The following is a 21,121-nucleotide window of genomic DNA, read 5'->3' as shown; positions in this document are numbered from 1 at the left end:
AAATTAAATAAATAAATGAATGAATAAAATTTCTTAAAAGAAATAAGCATGTTGCCCTGCAAAGAATTATATGGAACTATAGAAATCATTTCTGTTGTTTTGGACTTTATGTTGTAATTTCCTTCCAAGATTTTATTTCTTTCAAAAAAATGACTTCCTTTCCCCCTATTGTGTTGCTATGGAATTTGAAGGGAGAAGATTATCTCATATCGACTTCCCATTTTACAAATAAGTTACTTTACCTATAAAAGGTATGCGACTTTCCTACTATTCTTTAAGAATATCTTGTTCTTTCCTTAGGTGAGGGCTTTCATTTTCTCACATGCACTAGAGACTGCCTCTCATTCTTGTGCTCTCTTGCCTTTCTTCTTTATCCTGCTATGTGCTAAGAAAGATACTCTGTTTTTTTAATATCTAGAGAATGAAAATTTTACAAGGCTTTGTTGAAAGGAATTTAGGAAGAAATCTTTCTTCCTTGGCTTGAGGTACAATGCAAAGGGACAATTTTAATTATATATATATATATATATATATATATATGTATGTATATGTATATATATCTGTACAAATTAAAATAGGTGGGAATCAGCCATTTAATTTCTTTGTTTGGAGTCAGAGAGCTAGAGATTGAATTAATTGGATCAGTTCAGAACTCTTTAACATGCATGGTCAAAGCAGATTTTATATTTTGTGGAGTCTGGAGAAAGGGATGGCAAATTATTAGAAGCTGTTTTAAAATAGATTAATTTTATATTAATACAAGATTTGTCACACAAGAAATATTAACAGATACTACTGACTCATTTCCTCAACAGAACACTTCTATCCATTAAATCTTCTTTTGAGGAAAACTGTCACTTATTATGAAAGATTACTTACACTTTTCCCCTTCAAAAACCTTCTTGCATTGCATCTTCATCAGGGACAAGAATAGTGGAATATTTTTAATACTTTTCTTTCCATTAGTACTTGAATCCTCTTTCATTTCTCTTTTGATGGAAGGCAGATTATCTACTGCTTTCCCTAATCTCTTCTGACAACAGTCTTAGATTATAAATTGGCCTCATTGTAGGTCAGAGTATGGGATTTTTGTGTTTATGTGTAGTTGTGTGTATGTGTGTTTCTGTGTATGTGTGTAAAATAGTTCTGATTTATATACAGCCTCCCCTGTGGTTTCCTTGATAAATATTTAATAAGGTAGGAAAGGTGGGAGGAATATACATACAATACACATTTAAATTTAATTTGTATTATTAACACTTTCTCCATTACTTTATTAAGGCTAGACAATCAACACAACAACAAATTAAGCCATTCATTGTAGTTTTTACTGATTTCTGAATGTAAATACTGAAAATTTAATAATTATTTTACCAGACTATTAAAATTGGCTATACTACACATTTCTGCCCCAGCTCTGCTCCCTTCCTTCCCTGCTTCAGAGAAAAATTTACTCAGATCTTGGAGGTAGAGCTGACTTTGTTGAAGATTGAAGGGTGGGATGCTAAAACATATCTCAACCCTCTGTAACCAACTAGGCTCCAGGCCTCCACTAACCCCTGCTTTGTCTAGAGCTTGCCACTGAGCTATGCATATCCTCTCCTTTTCACTTTTGGCCTTTTACTCAAAGACTTAATAAACAAATCAGCATAATCATTCCAACTATAAGGGTTTACTCATCTATTGCACTATGGCATCACTAAGAATCTTTGTGATTCTGAACTATGGGATGCTTTGGCTAAAGCTCCCTTCTGTGGCTGCCTTTGCTTGGTCCCTCTCCTTGGAAATTTTGTTCTCTATATATTTTTATTTAATTTTCCTAGTGCATGTTGTTCCCCCTCTATGAAATATAATGAGGTCCTTTTATATGTAAGCAACCAAACCTCATTTAAGAGAAAGTCTTAAGAACAATTTTATCCACAATTCTACTATAAAAATATGTATCAACAATATTGCATAATGGATCGAGAGCTGGATTTTGAATTACAAAGATGCAGGTTCAAATCTTATCTCCAGAACTTACTAGCTATGTAATCATTAGAAAATATATGAACCTCTTTTGAGCCTCATTTTCTCATTCTATGAAATATAGTTAGTAACATTTTCCATACCTTTCCCATAAGATTAAAAACTCAGATGAGATACTATTTATAAAGTAAACCTTAAAGCACAATTGTAAATATCAACTTTTATAAAATTGTTCTCATTTTCTTTTCATTTTTTTCCTATTGCAGGCTATTGAGAGTTATTGCCATTAATTCTGGCCTAGATAGGATAGGTTCTTATCCCAGCCTGGGGATTCTTGTTGTGTTGATACAAAAAGACAGGAGTTTCATTTATTCCAGGGACTGGAAGGCACCCTAATTTGCTCCCCAGATAACTCATATTAGATGTTGAATTGGCACAAATTCCTTTGAAGGCCACTTACTTCCCACCAAATATTTTAAATTTCCTGTGTTGCATCTAAAAAACTGAACTCTTTTACATCTCTAAGGTCTCTTCTAGCCCTAAGAAAAGTTATATTATTTTATTATTACCAGTCTGTTAATAAGCATTTAGTATGAAGTGCTTACAAACTACTAAGCACCATGCTAAGTACAGAAATTGTGATAATCTTGCTTGGAAAATACAACATTTTTATAGGAAACATATCAGCAAATGCATCAACAACTACGGCTTCAGAGAGTCAGAAAAACAATATGGAATAAGTATAATCACATAGGAATATCAAACAGCAAAGGAATGTGAGAAAAAATTCATTTTCTTTTTGTCTGATTCTTACTAGGGAATGTAATTTTCTTTTAGATTTGGGACACAAAGGAACAAAGCCTGGGGTTTTCAGGGTTATAAAAATTCACTTTCAAATTCAGGCATGTGCTAAAGATTGGGAATAAATTGGTACTAATTCTTTTCAAGCGGTAACTTTGGGTTCTTATTTTCCTTGAGATAGTAGAGCACATTTATCAATAATTTAAGCAAACATTAGCTATTTTCTGGAAAAATCGTGATCTTTTATTGCCCATAATAACATGAGGTTTAACCTCACATTAAAAAGTCTCTACAACCTAAGCTGCTTTGATTTGAAATGTAAAATTGTGTGATTCTATTAGATTCTGTTTTTTTCTTAGCTGTAACTCACTCTAACGCTTTGTTTCTCTCTGCAGTCTGACAGCAATGCCAGCTTTCTCAGAGCAGCCAGAGCTGGCAATCTTGACAAAGTGGTAGAGTATTTGAAAGGAGGAATAGACATCAATACATGCAATCAGGTAAGAGACTGTGGCATCTTTCAAGATTTTGTATTTCTATAATATTTTTTAAACCAAGGTTTTAATGGTATTAAAAAAATCAACCCCACATGTCTTAAAATGAAATAATGCTTACTGTTTTGAATCTACTTAGAATCCAGGGGTCTTTTTCATAATTGTCAAAGTTATTTATTACTATTAAAATGACTAGGAATGTAAGAAGTAATGAAATGCAATCTTTCCTGTGACAGAGTCTTCAAGTATAAAGAATCTATCTATTAACTATGATGGAGAAAACTTTCATATAGAGTTTTTGCCTATAGCTAACAGGTCAAAAAAAGCCAGGATCTTAAAACCTAATTAACACTGATGTTTGCAAGACGATTTGGTTCACTGCTTATCAGCAGAAAATTATTCTATTGAGCTAATTCTTAGTGGGTTTTTTTTTTTAGTTTTTTTCTAAAGATTTTTGGGTTTTTTTTTTTTTTTTTTGTCATTTTGGTCCAGAACCTTGACTTCTCATTCCCAGTGCAATTGACTGCTTTATATTCTTGTGTTGGTTATTAGAATATGGACTGAAGAAATAAAAGAAAATGAAATTCAAATTACTTGTCTTTTCCCCTTTCCCCCTTCTCTCCTTGTTTCAAAAGGATATAGTTGAAAAGCGTGAACTTGACTTAATGGAGAAGTAGGATTCTTAGATCAAACATTAACATAATATAATATATGTGTATATTTGTGTAATATATGCTATATGTAGCATATAAAGGGGCTTAAACATTTCAATGATCACTTAGGGCTTTCCTTATCTACCATTTTGGTATGAGATTGTAGCCTTTAAATCAAATCTAAAAGCCTCAAAAATTTTGGCTTTGTACTATTTCAGACCAATATTTTAATGGCATGAAGGAAAAAAAAATCACACTGGATCTCAGCTTTAACTATAGTAAGATGTCTATTTTTGTGAACAGATAGTTGGCTGGAGAAATGAATAATCCTGAATAATTTTAAATAATAATTTAATAATTCTGAATAATAATCGGGACAAGAGGTTTTCATTTGTGGATTCAACTACATCTGTAGTTTCATTTATTCTATCTCTGGGCACATCTTGAAATCAGTTGTATTATCACATTTCATTATCACAGTCCATTTGAACTTCTGTCAGAATTAATGAAAGTAAATAGGAAAAAACCCAAAGCTACCGATAAAGTGGCCTCTTGGTAGGATAACACACATTCATAAAAATTCAAGAGTTGGAAAGACTGCTAAAAATCACTTAGTTCAGTTTAAACATAAACAGGAATAATTTTATAATAATAATCAATCAAATTCTACTTGAAGACCTCTAGGAGGCACCCCAATATTTGTCAAAGTAGTCCATTCTGCTTTTGAACAATCTTAATTGTTAGAAAGTATCCTCTTATACTCTAAAATTTCTATGCATTACTTCTATTTTCATGTCCTAGTGTCAAGTAGTGTCAAGAATCACTCATTCATAAGTCGTTAATAATTCAGTCTAAACATCCCTGGTTGTTTTAAGTGATTGTTGTATGCCATGGTTTTGAATCTCCTCACTATTTTAATTACCTTCTGTCTAGATACCTTCTAACTATACTGGAAAATATTTTACCCTGTTTGCCTCAGTTTTCTTATCTGTAAAATGAGATGGAGAAACATCTTTACTAAGATGTTTACTCAAATGGGGTCAGAAAGTCAGGCATTACTAAAACAACTGAACAACAATAGCAGGTAATTTGTCAATTTCCTTTTAAAAATGTGGGGCTCAGAAATAGCTGCAATCTGCTCAGAAAGAGGACAATATCAATTTATGTTGTCCATCTTCATTGTAAATATTATGCTTCTAATAAGGCAATCTAAGATCACATTTGCTTTCATAACTAAACACTTTGCACTTATTTTGAGACCTCCAGTTTTTTCATATAAACTGATTCTTAAGCTTCATCTCCTACACTTAGATAACTTTCTGAATCTAAGTACAGAATTTTATTACATTTGAATTTAGGCAAAATGTAAGTCTGCTGTTCTAACTTGTCCAAATATTTTTGGATTCTGATTTTGTCCTTCAGTGTCTTTTTCAAATTTTGTAAGCTCTGTATACTATTATCTAACTCCGTGATCAGTGGAAGAGATGGTTGAGACCATTTCTCTGAATCAGTCTTCAGAACTCTCCAGACTGAATTGTCCAAAACGTTGGTAGATTTGTTCACTCTTGCATTTGGTTCTTCCCTCTGGAGGCTAGTCTATTCATACTTTCTCTTGTAATTATTATTTGTGTCACCTCTTAAGTTTTTCATAGATTATTCCTTTGAACATGCTGGTATCTTACTTCTAGGTCTCTTAACATAATATGCTAGCTTACAGAGGTCCTCAGACTTTTCAAATAGGGGGGCCAGTTCACTGTCCCTCAGACTATTGGAGGGCCAGACTGTAGTAAAAACAAAAGCTCACACTCTGTCTCTGCTCCTCAGCCCATTTGCCATAACTCTGTGGGTCACATAAATGTCCTCAGGAGGCCGCATCTGGCCCGCTGGCCAGGGCTGTAGTTTGAGAACCCCTGCCTAGCATCATGACATAGCCTATCAGTCTGTTGTCTATCATTCTTGCCACCTGACCAAAAAGTCATGACCTGATCATCCTTGAATCCACCTAACTGATTTATGAGCCACTTGTGTCTTTTTACGTCATCCCTGAGGGTATTAAGATATTTTTTGAAACAAATACTTTTCCTGAAACTTGGGAATACTGTCTGTGGAAATCTTCTGATCTCTCATGATAGACATGATAGTACCCTTGTTTTCTGTGTTTCTTCTTATAAATATTCTTCATTTCAAAAAGACACTTAGGGAGTTAAAAAAAATAGTTTGTACTAGACAAATACAGAAGTAGTTTCCTAAGTTGTTAGCTGACTCTCAGATTCTTTGAATTTTTGAAAGTTGATATTAACTTTAAGACTGTTAATGGGAACATTAGGAATCAAGCAGCCATATAATGAAAAAAAATTTCCTATATTATTGTGTATAAATTGTACCTATCACACTTCTTGCTGTTTTTTAAACTTTGGAATTAACTGATGTAGGAGAGAAGCCAAACCTGGGATCCCCAAGAACTATTTAATAACATACAATCTGTAAACCATATCAGAATTAGTTACTCATTATTATGAAATTTTGAAAAAGTCTCTTTTATTTTGAATATGTATGATTATAACCCACTTTTTCTTTTGGATAAGTCAATAATATAAATTTAATTTATATAAATCAAATATTAAATTTATTGATACCTAAACTTATCCCCAAACTAAAACTGAAAATTAGAAATATGATCAAATGGAGATAACACTCTAACTACTTTGTATTTATTTTGTAGGTAGCTTGTTATTTTTTTTTTTTTAATGTTCTCTCCTCTCTAGAAAGTGAGCTCTTTGAGAAAGGTAGTGTTGGCTTTGCCTTTTTTCATATGCTCACTGTTTAATACAGTGCCTGGCACAGAGTAAGAACTTGTTGACTGACTATGAAGTTGAAAAATGAAACATTCATAGATGAAATACAGATCATATCATTTTTCCTTTAATAGAATAAATGCCTTACTCTGAGCATAAATAATTCAACTTTGTAAATCTACTTGATATCTTAGTAGTAATCAAAAGTTCGAATAATATTTCTCTGTTCAAAATATCTACTATTAGAGCTATTGTGGCAGAGGAGAAAAAAATCACCATATCTTGAACTTAAGAAGACCTGGGTTTCAGTCCCAGACATTAGGCAATCATTCAACTTTGCTTGTACAATTAAAGTAATCATTAAAGCATTAATTAAGCACTTACTATGTGTCAGGCATAGAGATACTGAGATTATAAAGCCAAAAGGTAATAATCTTTGTCTCCTTAGGGAACTTGTATTCTAATGGGGAGGAGCATAATATGTGCATATATAGGTATACACTATACATATATAAAATAACTCTAAAGAGAAGTTGAGTGTGCCAGAACAGGCTGCATGCATATGGAACTTGAACTGAGATTTGGAGAAAATTAGGCTTTTAAGAAGCATAAGTGAGGAGAGAGTCATTCCATTCAGAGGGTATGTGTGAGGCAAAAGCATGGAGAAGGGCTATGAAATATCATAAATGAGGAACAAAAAGAAGACCAGTCTGGCTGGATAGTCGGTGCATAAAGGGGAATAATGCATAAGAACTCTGGAAAGATCGAAGAAAGCCACTTTGTAAATAGTTTTAAATATCAAAGAGAGGACTTTACATCTGATCTTTAGATAGGTCATAGAGAGTCACTGGAGTTTGAATATGGAATAGGTATAGCATAATCATATGCTTACTTTAGGAAAATTATTTTTGCTGCTACATAGAGATGGATTAGAATATGGAGAGGCTAGAGACAGAGTGATTAGGAGTGTACTGTATTTGCCCAAATTGAGGTGATGAGAATCTCAGGTAGTCATGATTAGAGAGAGTGGGATATATATGAGTGAAAAGTGCTGTAGAAAAAGAAATGGCAAGGTCTAGCAGTGAAACAGATATGTGGGATGAGAATGACAAGATTATTATGAGACCAAGTTTGGAACTGGCATTACAAGAGGCTTGGTTTGGGCCTTGACAAAGACGTTTAGAGGAGGAGTGGATTTGAGGGGCATAGTAATTAGTTTCATCATGGGCATGTTGAGAGTAAGATTCTTTCTAGACATGTCCAAGCCCAATAGCTACTTAGTGAGATAAGTAAGAATTTAGGAGACCAGGAAAGAATTTAGGAATGGATATAAAAATATGAGTTATCTACATAGAATTAAATAAATCTAGGTGAGCTGATGAGGCCACCAAGAGAGAATGTGTAGAGAGAGGAGTGTCAGTACAATCACAATAAGGGAACAAGTTGTTGATGATTCAGCAAAAAAGAATGAGAAGAAATGGTCACATGTGGAGAAGGACAAAGCAACCAACAACGCAAAAACTGCAGAGGGATTAAGGGGGAAGACTGGAAAAAAAAACTACTAGTTTTTAGCAATTATGAGATCATTGTTAACTTTGGGAGAGTGTTTCATTATTAATGATAAAGTCAAAGATAAGAAGCTAGATTGCAAAGGGCTTAGAAATAGCCACTAGTAAAAAGTACTTTTTCAGGCTAAAAAAGGAAGGTAAATATAGAATGATAGCCAGGGGGGGGGGGGGAGGTGGTAGTATCTCTTGAAGGTTTATTAAGAATAGAGAAGACTTGGGTAAGTGACTAACAGCAGCAAGGGAGCCAGTAGATAAATTAGATATTAGAGGGAGGGGTTGATAGTGGGGGCAGTTCTTCTAATAGTGGGATCTAGGCTACATCTGGAGAGGTTGGCCTTGGGCAAGGAGAAGGCTATTTCACTAAAGGATAGCATGGATTGGGGTGATGTCAAAAGAATGGGGGATTAGTAGAATAGGTCAAGAGAGAATTTACAATGCATGGCTTTGATTTTTTTTCAGCAAAGTATAAAGTAAGATCCTCAGGTGGTGGAAGGGTGTTCTTAGAAACAAGATTAATAATAATTAGCATTACATAATTACATTTCAAGAGTTGCAGAGTACTTTACAAATATCTCATGAATCCTCACAAAACTCTGGTAAGAGTTGTTATTAACCAATTTTTAGATGAGGAAACTGAGGCAATTAGATGAGGCAGCAAGATGACTTGCTGCTAAGTATCTGAGGTCAAATTTGAACTCTGGTCTTTCTGATTCCAGTTTCAGTGGTTTAAACATTGTACCACTGGGTTACATACTAGATTCAATTAGAAGGAGTAAAAGAACTCTCTGTGTACAGAATGCTCATCTGAGATTAGATCTTATATATTTGTAAATGAACTAATTCGCAAAATTGTACTACTTCTGGCTACATTCAGAAATTCATGAGTAATTAAGAATGGAGGAGGAGGAAGAGAATTACTCTTCTGTGTAATCCTTCATAGGAGTTTGACAAGATGTGAGGTAATAGGCCAACATTCAACATGGATATTTAAGGGTCTATTCAATGACTGTTCTTTCTGATAGGCGAAGTATGAAGTTTTTGTCTTTTAAAATTCTAATCCAGTTTTTCTCTAAACCTGGTAGCAGGTTAAAGACTTATGAATAGAAATGTTAAGGTGCATTGAAAAGACTGGCATGCCATTAAATTAAGCAAACCTAACAGTGTTACTACAGAAATCATATGAAATGAATGACACTGATAATATTATTAAATAAAACCATTATAGTTAATTGCTTAATCAAAGTAATATTACCTCTGAACCACCAGTGCTCAAATCTAATGTGAAGTATAAAGGAAAACAAAACCTCTTGATATTTTTCCCTTTTAGTTATGGGATTATGGTGTTATAATAATGAAATCTGGACCTTATGGACCCTACTTTATTTCTGAATGAAAGTAAAAGTGGGAGGGAGAGGAAGAAAGAAAAAAGAAAGTAGCTTGGATCTTTCTAGAAATATTGTGAGTTCATGGGTTGATTTATTGTATCATGTTTTCTCTTATTTTTGTTTTTTGTTTTGTCTGTTTACATTGTGGCTTGTTAATCAGTTATTCTTATTCTTTCCTTTATTTCCTTTTTTCAGATTTATTTGTTTTTAATACACATTGTTTTATGAATTATTTGGAGAGAGAAAAATCAGACCAAAATGGAAAAACTATGGGAGAGATAAAAACACAGAAAAAAGAAGTGAACATAGCATGTATTGATTTACATTCAGTCTCCTTAGTTCTTTCTCTGGTTGCAGATGCATTTTCTGTCTATTGGGATTCCTTTGGAGAAGTGAACCATAGAAAAGAACAAAACCTTTTATAGTTGATCATTGCACATTCTTGCTATTATTGTATAAAATGTATTCCTGGTTCTGCTTGTTTTGCTCAGCATCACTTCATGTAAATCTTTTCAGGTCTTTTTATAATCAGCTTGTTCATCATTTTTCATAGAACAATAACATTCCATTACCTTCATGTACCACAGCTTGTTCAGCCATTCCCCAGTTGATGAGCAGCCACTCCTTTTCCAATTCTTTGCTACAATAAAAAGAGCTGCTACAAACATTTTTGCAAATGTAGGTCCTTTCCCCTCATTTATGATTTCCTTGAGATACAGACTCAGTAATGGCACTGCTGGATCAAAGGGTATGTACAGTTTTATAGCCCTTTGGGCATAATTCCAGATTGCTCTCCAAAATGGTTGGATTATTTGACAACTCCCCCAACAATGCATTAGTGTCCTAGTTTTCCCACATCCTTTCCAACATTTATCATTATCTCTTCCTGTCATTTTAGCCAATCTGACAGATGAGTAGTTATAATTTGTATTTCTCTAATCAATAGTGATTTAGAACATTTTTTTATATAACTATAAATGTCTTTAGTTTCATCATCTGAAAATTGTTTGTTCATATTTTTTAACCATTTATCAACTGGGGATTTGTATTCTTGTAAATTTGATATACTTCTTTATATATTTAATAAATGAAATCTTTATCAGAAATACTGGCTATAAACATTGTTTTCCCAGCTTTGTACTTCTCTTTTGATCTTGTTTTTGTTGGTTTTATTTGTGCAAAACTTTTTAATTTAATGCAATCAAAGTTGTTGATTTTGCCTTTCATAATATTATTTAGTTTTTCTTTGGTCATAAATTTCTCCCTTTTCCAAAGAAATAGGTGAATTATCCCTTGTTCTCCTAATGGGTTTATGGTATCATTCTTTATACCCAAATCATGTATCCATTTTGACCTTACTTTGGTATGGGGAGCGAGATGTAAGTCTATGCTGATTTTCTGACATATCATTTTCCAGTTTTTTTCAGAATTTTTGTCAAATAGTAAGTTCTTATTCCAGAAGCTGAAGTTTGGGGTTTAGCAAGTACCAGATTGCTATAGGCCTTGATTATTGTGTCATGTGTACCTAATCTCTTTCACTGATGTACCACTCTGTTTCTTAGCCAAAACCAAATGGTTTTGATGACTGCTGCTTTATAATATAGTTTTAGGCTTGGTTGCTAAACCATGATCCTTTGTAATTTTTTTTTTCATTAAATTCCCTGATATTCTTGACCTTTTCTTCTTCTAGATGGATTTTGTTAATATTTTTTCTAATTCTATAAAATTCTATAAAATTAATGTTTTGGCAGTTTTAATGGTATGGCACTGAACAAGTAGACCAATTTAGACAGAATTGTCATTTTTATTATATTAATTCAGCCTAGCCATGAACAATTGATATATTTTTTCTATTGTTTATATCTGATTTTGTTTGTGTGAGAAGTATTTTATAATTGTGTTCATATAGTTGTTGGGTTTGCCTTGGTAGGTAGACTCCCAAGTTTTTTATTTTGTCTACAGTAATTTTAAATGGACTTTCTCTTTCTATCTCTTGCTGATGGATGTGTCAGTAATATATAGAAATGTTGGTGATTTGTGTAGGTTTATTTTATATCCTGTTACTTTGCTAAAGCTGTGAATTGTTTCCAGTAGATTTTTGGATGATTTTCTAGGACTCTCTAAGGATATCATCATATCATCTGCAAAGAGTGATAGTTTTATTTCCTCATTACCTATTTTAATTCCTTTAATTTCCTTTTCTTTTCTCATTGCTAAAGTTAACATTTCTAGTACAATGTTGAACAAAAGTGGTGATAATGGGCATCCTTGTTTCACCCCTGATCTTATTGAGAATGTGTCCAGCTTCTCTCCATTACAAATTAGGCTTGCTATAGGTTTTAGATAGGTGATGAGTTGTTCAATTTCTTTTTCTAAAATGGGACTTTATTTTATTTCCTCTTCTGCTAATCTAGGCAACTTGTATTTTTATAAATATTCATCAATTTTGCTTAGATTGTCAGACTTGCTACCATAGAGTTGCCCAAAATAGGTCCTAATTATTGCTTTAATTTCTTTTTCGTTGGTGGTGAATTCACCTTTCAATTTTGATGCTGATGATAAGGTTTTTTTCTTTCCTTTTCCTGATGAAATTAGCCAAAGGTTTATCTATTTTGTTAGTTTTTTCATAAAACCAACTTTTAGTTTTGTTTATTAATTCAATAGTTTTCTTGGTTTCTATTTTATTGATCTCTTCTTTGATTTTCAAATTTTCAAATTTGGTATTTAATTGGGGGGCTTTAATTTTTTCTTTTTCTAATTTTTTTTAAGCTAATTCATTGATCTCCTCTTTATTTTATTTATATAGCTATTTAGAGATATAAAATTTCCCCAAAGAACTGCTTTGGTTGCATCTCATAGATTTTGGTATGTTATTTCATTATTGTCATTTTCTTGGATGAAATTATGGATTGTTTCAGTGATTTGTTATTTGACCCCCTCATTCTTTAGAATTAGATTATTTAATTTCCAATTGTTTTTTAGTCTATCTTTCCCTTTCCCGTTGTTGAATAGAATTTTTACTGCATTGTAATCTAAAAAGGAAACATTTTTGCCTTTTTTGCATTTGATTGGGTGGCTTTTATGCCCTAATATATGGTCAGTTTTTGTATAGGTGCCATGTACTGCCAAGAAAAAGACTTTCTTTTCCATCCCTATTCAATTTTCCTTTGAAGTCTATCATAGCTAAGTTTTCTGGGATCCTATTAACCTCCCTAGTTTCTTGTTTATTTTGTAGTTAGATTTTTTTGATTCTGAGAGGGGAAGGTTGTAGTCCCTTACTAGAATACTTTTGCTGTCTATTTTTTCCTGTAACTGGCTTAAAATTTTCTCTAGGAATTGCCCATTCCTTCACTTGGTGCATACACATTTAGTAGCATTACTATTTCATTATTTACAGCATCCTTTATCAAGTTGTACTTTTCCTCCATATCTCTTTTAATAAGATGTATTTTTACTTTTCTTTTATCTAAGATCAGAATTGCTAATCCTGCTTTTTTTACTTCAGCTGACACATAATAAGTTCTCTTCCAGCCTTTTACCTTTACTCAGACTTTTTGTCTGAGTGTGTTTCATGTAAACAACATATTGTAGGATTCTGTTTTTTAATTCACTGTGCTATTTGCTTCAGTTTTGTGGGAAAGTTCATCCCATTCACATTAACAGTTATGATGACCAGTTCTATATTTCCCTCCATCCTATATATTTTTTGGTTCTTTCTTTCCACCCTGTCCTTAGTTGTATTGCTTTTCCCACCCAACCCATTACTTTATCTTCTATCAACTCTTCCTCCCTTCTCTTACCTTTTTCTCTGATGTTTCTGCACTCCTTTCTATCCTGTCCTTCCTTTTTCTTTCTTTCTTTCTCCTCCTATTTCTTTATAGGATTAGATAACTTTCTATACTTAACTGAATGATTAAGTTATTCCCTCTTAAAGCCAAATCTGATGAGATCAAATTTCAGACAATGCTCATCCCCCTCTGTTCTTTCCCCCAATTATAATAGGTCTTTTGCACCTCTTCATGTGAATTAATTATCCCATTATATTTCCCTTTTCCTCTTTTTCCAGTACAGATTATTTCCTACCCCTTAATGTCTTTTTCTTTGATTCTCACCACATGATCCACGTGATCTCCCCCTCCTTATCCCATTGTCAGATCAATTTACAAGAGCTTCAGATATCATTCTCTTATCTAGGTATGCAAACAGTTCAACCTTCAAATATATATATATATATATATATATATATGTATTTTTTCCCATTTACCTTTCTTTGGTTCTCTTGAGTCTTATGTTTGTAGATTAAATTTTCTGTTTAGTTCTGTTTTTTTCTATAGAATTGATTGAAAGTTTCTTACTTCATTGAAGATCCATCTTCTCCCCTGAAAGATGATGCTGGGTCTCACTGGGTAATTAATTCTTGGTTGTAACTCTATGGCCTTTGCTTTCCAGAATATGGTATTCCGGACCCTCTGATCTTTTATTGCCAGGATAATCCTGGCTGTTGCTCCTTGATAATTGTTTTTTGTCTGGCAGCATGCAGCATTTTTTCTTTGAAATTATAGTTTTGGAGTTTCCTTGTGAGATTTCTTTGTAGAGGTTATCAATGAATTCTTTTAAATGAGTATTTCCCCCTCTGTTTCTAGAATATCAGGACAGTTTTCCTTAATGACTTCTTGTAGAATTCATTCAGGCTCTTTTTTTGGATCATGGACTTTGAATAATTTTTAAATTTTCTCTTCTGGATCTATTTTCCTTGTTGGCTATTTTGCCAATCATGTATTTCACATTTTCTTTCATTTTTTTTTTTTCTTTTTAGTTTGATTGATTCTTGTTGTTTCACAAAGTCATTAGCTTCCATTTGCCCTGTTCTAGTTTATTATGTGTGATTTTCTTCAGTAATGTTTTGTATATCTTTTTCCATTTGGTTTATTCAACTTTTTAAGGAGTTGTTTTCTTCAGACAACTTTTTCTCTTCCTTTTCCAAACTGTTCACTCTCTCATGCATACCTATCATTTCTTTTCTTATTTTTTCTTCTACCTCTCTCATTTGCCTTTTGAAGTCCTTTATGAGCATTTCCAAGAAGCCTCTTTGGGCTTGAGATCAATTTATCTCACTCTGAGATTTCTTATATTTCTTTGTCCTCCTCTGATTTTGTGTTTTAGTTTGCCCTGTCACCGAAGTAGCTTTCTGTGGTCAAGGTTCTTTTTTGTTTCTTGCTCATTTTCTTTTGGTATTTCCTCTTTTTTATTTTTAAGGTGGAGCTCTGTTCCTGGAGTAAAAGTGGTAGTGTCCCAAGCTTCCTGTGTACCTTTGAGCCTTGGCTTTGAGCACAGGGGCCCATTGTGTTTGAAAACAGCCTGTTTTCCCTGAGTTTGCTTTTTGAGTTGGGACTGGAAGCTGCCCCCTGATTTGCTTCTCTACTGAACCATGACTGAGGGTCTTAGTTGCTGCTGTGCTGTGATTGACCTCTCAATGGTTTTCCATTGACCTAAGCTGAACACTCTTTTCACCCCAGTGAGACTGACCTTTTTGGAAGTTTTTTCAGTCTATCTTGAGCTGGAGAGTGGTTTCATTCCAACAGATTATCTTCAGAGGCTTGGTTTCATGTGGTTTTTGAGGGAAATTGGGAGAGCTTGAGCAGCTTTCTAACTTTACTCCACCATTTTCGTTTCATCCTTAGAACTCTCCTTTATCTCTTATAGCAAGAGGTAGCTTGGAATAATCAACAGAAAGCTGGCTTTGGAACAAGGATGGCATGGGCTCAAATACCTCCTTTAATATGTGCTGGCTATATGACTCTAGGCCAGTCACATAATGTATCATTGATCCAATCCCTTCTCCAAGATTAAGCTACAGTTGAGCTGCAATTCTGCATTATTAAGTAGAGTTTCATGCCAGAGATGCCTGTGATTTTATAACTGGGTTCCCTATCCTCTCAAAACAAACCATCCAAACAAACAAAACCCATTGTTTTAGAGAAGAATAAAAGGGAAACTTAGACTATCAGAGTTGTAATAGATAGGTAAAAGATCTATATAAGCCATTTCATAAACATAGCCAATATTAAGCATATAAAATACCCAGGGAGTTTGGGAAGTTTTGTTGCAAGGGAAGATTCATTTGTGCTAGAATTATCATTTTTCAAATGTACTATATGAAACAAAAATTAGTAATATTCAAAATGTGACAATATTTATCACTTTTGCTTTGATTTTTATCACTTTTTATAATCTTTTACAAGAAATGTGTTGATTGCAGATACAAAATTAGAATTCATCAATTTCTTTACAATTTCTTTCTTTTCTCCTCATCCCCCCACAAGGGAGCATGCTCTGATAAATGTGGAAATATTTTTGAGAAGAATTGCATATGTTTAATATAAATTGGATTACTTGCTGTCTAAGGGAGAGGGAGGTGAAAAGGAAGGAGAAAAGTTTGAAATACAAGATTTTGCAAGAGTGAATGTTGAAAACTATCTTTGCATGTATTTTGAAAAATTAAAAAAAACCTATTAGCATTAAAAAATAACAACAACCACCAAAAAAACCCAGGAATATGCTCTTTTTTTATCTCCTAGATTCCTAAAGATAGTGAATTTGGATTAAGGATAGTGCTTACAAAACGTTCTCTAGAGATAATCTTTCCAAAAAGTCACGCTACAACACATGGACCACTCATAGGATTTCTTGTGAAGAAAAGGCAGAGCTAAGACTTTAACAGAAACAAGAAGAGGGACTTGCACCTAAAGATCCTTAGACCATATCATAACTTGGAAAAAGATAGTTCCTTAATGGGAAATATTCTACTTATATAATCCTACCTTTGGATCAAGGTCAACTTCTGTCTTTCCTAGATAGACTTGTCTGTCAGATAAACCTGAAGGACTGATCCTACATATTGTGTCTCTCTCTTCTCAAAGGGCAAACTCTCAAGTGATGCAAGATCACTTCAAATCTAAGACAATAGTGAAAAAGAAAACCTACCAAAAACCAATAGCTACAATACCTCAAAATATATGGGCTATAGCTTTTCCTCCTTCTTGATCTTAATTTTGGACTTCTCAGTTTTGAGTCTTTTTAAATATATATCTATTTTACTATACATCAATCTATTTTCCCTTCAGTTAATGTGACTTATGGTAAATATGGCTTTTCTCTATAACAAGAATTTTTTCAAAGTAAATTTTAATGATATATTTTACTTTTTATATTGTTATAATTTTTCCCAGTCTCTCTCTCTCTCTCTCTCTCTCTCTCTCTCTCTCTCTCTCTCTCTCTCTGGGAGCTATTTCTATAATAAATATTTTAAAGAAAAAAAGAAATGAAGGGAAAAAAAAAGAAAAATACCATCAAAACCAATGGATATAAAAAATTCTGAAAATATATGTAATGTTTCACACTCATGGACTTCCCATCTCTGCAAATGAGTGGGGCAGAGGTATATTCTCATATCTTCTTTAGAACTCCAAAGTTCTTTGTAATTCTGCAACATTTAATTTTGATTGGCTGTTCTATTTCTATTGTTGTAGTCATTGTATATCTTGTTTTCTAGGTTTTTCTTACTTTAATGTGCATTAGGTCATGTAAATCTTCCTTTGTGTTTGTCACTTTTTAAGGCACAGTAATAATGCAAAACATTCATGTACCACAATTCCCTTAGTCATACCCTAATATTTAATAAATACTCTTAACCTGAAGTCGGAGAACTTGATTTTTAAATTATCTCGATCATTTCAATTCAGAATCATTTAGTTTCCTTTGTAATCCTATATGTTTTATTTCATGCATTTATAAGAGATCCATAGTTTTTGGTGCTGTCAAAAGAATAGTTTAAAACCCATGATTTTCTAAGAAATGAACATTTGACAGACTCTTCTATTTGAAACCATAAGTTTCAGGGATGATTTTCTGATATCTGAGAAAATTTTCATTAGTTTTGTTTTACGAATTACGACTTAGCAAGTTTCAGTTATACTTTTTTCAGTAACTTTTTTCAGCAAACTATTTACTATATTCTGCTAGTTTTTTTTAGGAATTTATTTCTCGGAAGACATCTTTATTTGACACAGGACATTTCATGGGAAAATGCTTACTCAACATCTTCATATATTGAAATAGTTGCGGAAAGATCATAGAAGTGAGGAAAGATTTAAGTTGAAATCACTTGTCTGTTCCTCACTAGTTGTTTAGCCTGGAAAGTCAAATAACTCCTCTGAGCAAGTTTTTCTATATATGAAATGGGGATAATATAAACATTGCTGGGTTGTTATTTGAATTCTTGTGTGGAAAGCATTGTGTAAATCATTTATACACACATATGTATACATACAAATCACATTAGTTTTTTCTGTTTTCAGTGAAAAATATAGTGAAAGATACAATAATGAAAAGACAGTGTTTCATATGAATTACTTCACTCTTCTTTGATGTCATAAAGTATTGTTCATAGATTGTTCAGAGCTGACATTTCAAGGTAATTCTGACAGAGTTGTGTTGATGAATTGAATTTTTGGAGTTTATTTTAGTAATATGGTCATTGAAAATGTCGTAGAGAATAAGATGTCTTTAGTATAGAACACTCCACAAGTGGATGTAACGTTCTCAGACATCATCTGTATTTATAAGTCTTATAAAAACAGCTATATCCAGAGTTGAATTTGGAGTACTGATCCAAATGTCTAGTCATTCAGATAATAACAGCATAGGAAATTTGTCGTCTGTTGAGAAAATGGTCTAAATATCAATAAATTGGCTAGGGTCAGGAAGCAGATTTAATGTAAATAGAAAATATTATTATATGTTAGTATTATTGTTAGAAGCAGTTTGCAGTTGATACGATAACTTGATTTGGACTCAGGAAGATCCAAATTCAAATCTAACCTCAGACACTTATTAATTGTATGGCTGAACAAATCACTTAATTTCGGTTATGTTTCAGTTACTTCATCTATAAATTGAGGATTTGCTTTTCAGGTTGTTGTTTTTTGGTAAGTAATGACACTGGCTAAAGCTTAAAGTCAGATATAATAAATGATGCTTCATAACAGACAATTTCTTGCTCATTACAGAAAGTATACATACTTCTTTGTTTGGAAAAATGAAATGATCCAGGGACAAATTAGATCTTTGAGATATAAGAATTAGTATATTGAAGAGCAGCTGACCAGAGTTCTGAAGAATAAATTACTTTCCAATGTCAAAATCTTGGGAATTGTAAACTTTTATAAGTAAAGTCATCATTTATAAGGAGTTAGAGATCATTTAATACTATCTACTTTTTATTTTAAAGCAAGCACTAATTGTTTTGTCTTTTATCACAATAAATTTTCCCACTTAATAGTGTTTTATTTTTCCTAATTACATATAAACATAGTTTTCAACATTCACTTTTGTAAGATTTTGAGTTCTAACTTTTTTCCCCCTTCCTTCTTTCTTTACTCCCTTCCCAAGACAGGCAGAAGTCTGAAAGAAGTTATGCATATATAATAATTTTAAACATAATTCCATATTAGTCATATCACAATAATTTTGTAGTATGTCTCCCTCCCCCATTGACCTTGACTTGACTTTTCTAATAGGTCTAGTTATTCAGAACCAAATTATGATCCTGCTCACTTTCTCATCCTATCTCATCATTGAAACTAATCATGCTGATCTCTGACCTCACAAAAGTTCATCCAAGGAATGGAACACCATTTACCATTTTCAAAGAGTCCCTATTAGTAACTTCAGGTTAAGGCATGTTAAGTGTCTTTCTGCCTCAGTTATTTGGAAAAGTCGTTTCCCATCCAAGGGAGCGTAGTCTGCTTGTTTAAAAGTGACAAGGCACCCCAGTTTCTCCTTAATTACTTTTCTGGAGTACAAAAAAAATTCTCTAAAGCAAATGGATGAGAATATCCAAAATACCTTTGGCAACTACCACCTGCTAGAAAGTATTCTTTCCAGCAACTCACTCTTAGAGATCTTTTTTGTTAAAAAGGAGTGAGAAAAAGCAGATTCTCCATAGAGGCTTGGCTTAGTCTGTGCTTTACTGTAGAGTTTTTAAGAACACATTTCTATGCTCCTTTATGATAGTGACCCATTTTTGCACTAAATGATATTCAGGTAGCCTGAGTTAATTAGCAACTTATACCTCAAATGCTCTTTTTTTTCTTTTGATTCATCTACATATTTACTCAAATCATCTCTTCAAGAGAAAGATAACTGTATTTATTAATTTTGGGGGGCATAAAACTTTGGGCATGTTTGCTGATAAAAATAGTCCATCTTGGCTCCAGTTTACACAACACTATTTTGTTGGTCATATTCTTAAGGACCTTAAAAGATGATGACATTTTCATCTATAATTTTGCTTAGTTTCAACTCCATAGAACAAAATACCCAGTATATAATCCCCTCCCCACTTATAGTTTCCTTTTATGTGCTGTCTTCCCCCCTTAGATTATAAATTCTTTTGTAATTCCTGAGAAACTGAGGTAAGACAAAAACTAGTTTTTAATCTTTTATTTGTGACGAGTTTAGACCAGTCGAATGGAAGTCATGTCCAAAAATCATTTGACCCTCAATAACTGAGTCAGGGAACTTTGAAATGGTCCTTAGCTAATTAGCATTTACAAACAGCATATAGAAACTGAGAAGGCAATTAGTCTAGCATTTTACAGACATGACCCTTTTCATCTTCTTGGTGAAGGTTTCATAGACAGATGAAACCTCCTCAATGAATTAATTTACTAAATCCAACATTGTGTGCGAAGTATTCTTAAAGGAGGATTCAGCCTTCTGCACTACTGTATTAAAGGAGAATGTGATTCCTCATTAAAATTCTTACTGCCTTTTTATCCTTTTAATTTTGAGTAAAACTAGGATTGGAATGAGATTAATGGAAATTTTATGTGTCAAGATACAGTAGAGCTATATATTCTGTCATATGGTAGGCATGAAGAAAAAAATCACTTGACTAGGAACTCAAGAAATGACAACAACCAGGAAGTGGTGGGGTATTGAGAATGCCTGGATCTGATTCCGAAGAAAGGATAGCAGAAGTATGTCATTCATTTATGTATTTCTTCTATGGAGACAAAGAGAGTTCCTGGGTAGCTTGTTCCTCTCTATCCCTCAAGCAATGAAGAAAAATCTTCAGTTTTGAGATTGTTTGATAACTAACTTGAAATTTGAGAGTTTGAGAGGTGGCTTTCTATGGAGATTACAAAAGTTCTTGGGTAGTGTACCTCTTGGTAGGAGAACAGAATTGTAACCTGATGCCTCTAATAGAACAGTAAAGTTAACATTGAAAATTTTAAACTTACACTGAAGCTACTTTCTATCCTAAATTTCAGGAAACAATTCCTTATTGTATTCCTCTATCCCTCTATGTAATTCTTCCATGAGATAGTCTTTGAAATTTAGAGTGAAGTCCACTGAAGCTACAACTACCTTACTAGTAAAAGAAAGGACTCTCAT

At 33.0% G+C, this 21,121-nt stretch overlaps 1 protein-coding gene across 8 annotated transcripts in view; it reads left to right on the top strand.

Moving 5' to 3' along the window:
- Positions 1-21,121, top strand: part of ANK2 (ankyrin 2) — a 325,566-nt gene that overhangs the window by 60,390 nt on the left and 244,055 nt on the right. For all 8 annotated transcript variants that reach the window (XM_074272626.1, XM_074272627.1, XM_074272628.1 and 5 more), the window contains exon 2: positions 3,165-3,266. In XM_074272626.1, coding sequence (XP_074128727.1) covers positions 3,165-3,266 — 102 coding nt within the window. The remainder of the gene's footprint in view (positions 1-3,164; positions 3,267-21,121) is intronic.

Source organism: Sminthopsis crassicaudata, chromosome 6 (genome assembly GCF_048593235.1).
Source record: "Sminthopsis crassicaudata isolate SCR6 chromosome 6, ASM4859323v1, whole genome shotgun sequence".
Taxonomy (NCBI): Eukaryota; Metazoa; Chordata; class Mammalia; order Dasyuromorphia; family Dasyuridae; genus Sminthopsis; species Sminthopsis crassicaudata.
This window is presented reverse-complemented; position numbering and strand designations above follow the sequence as displayed.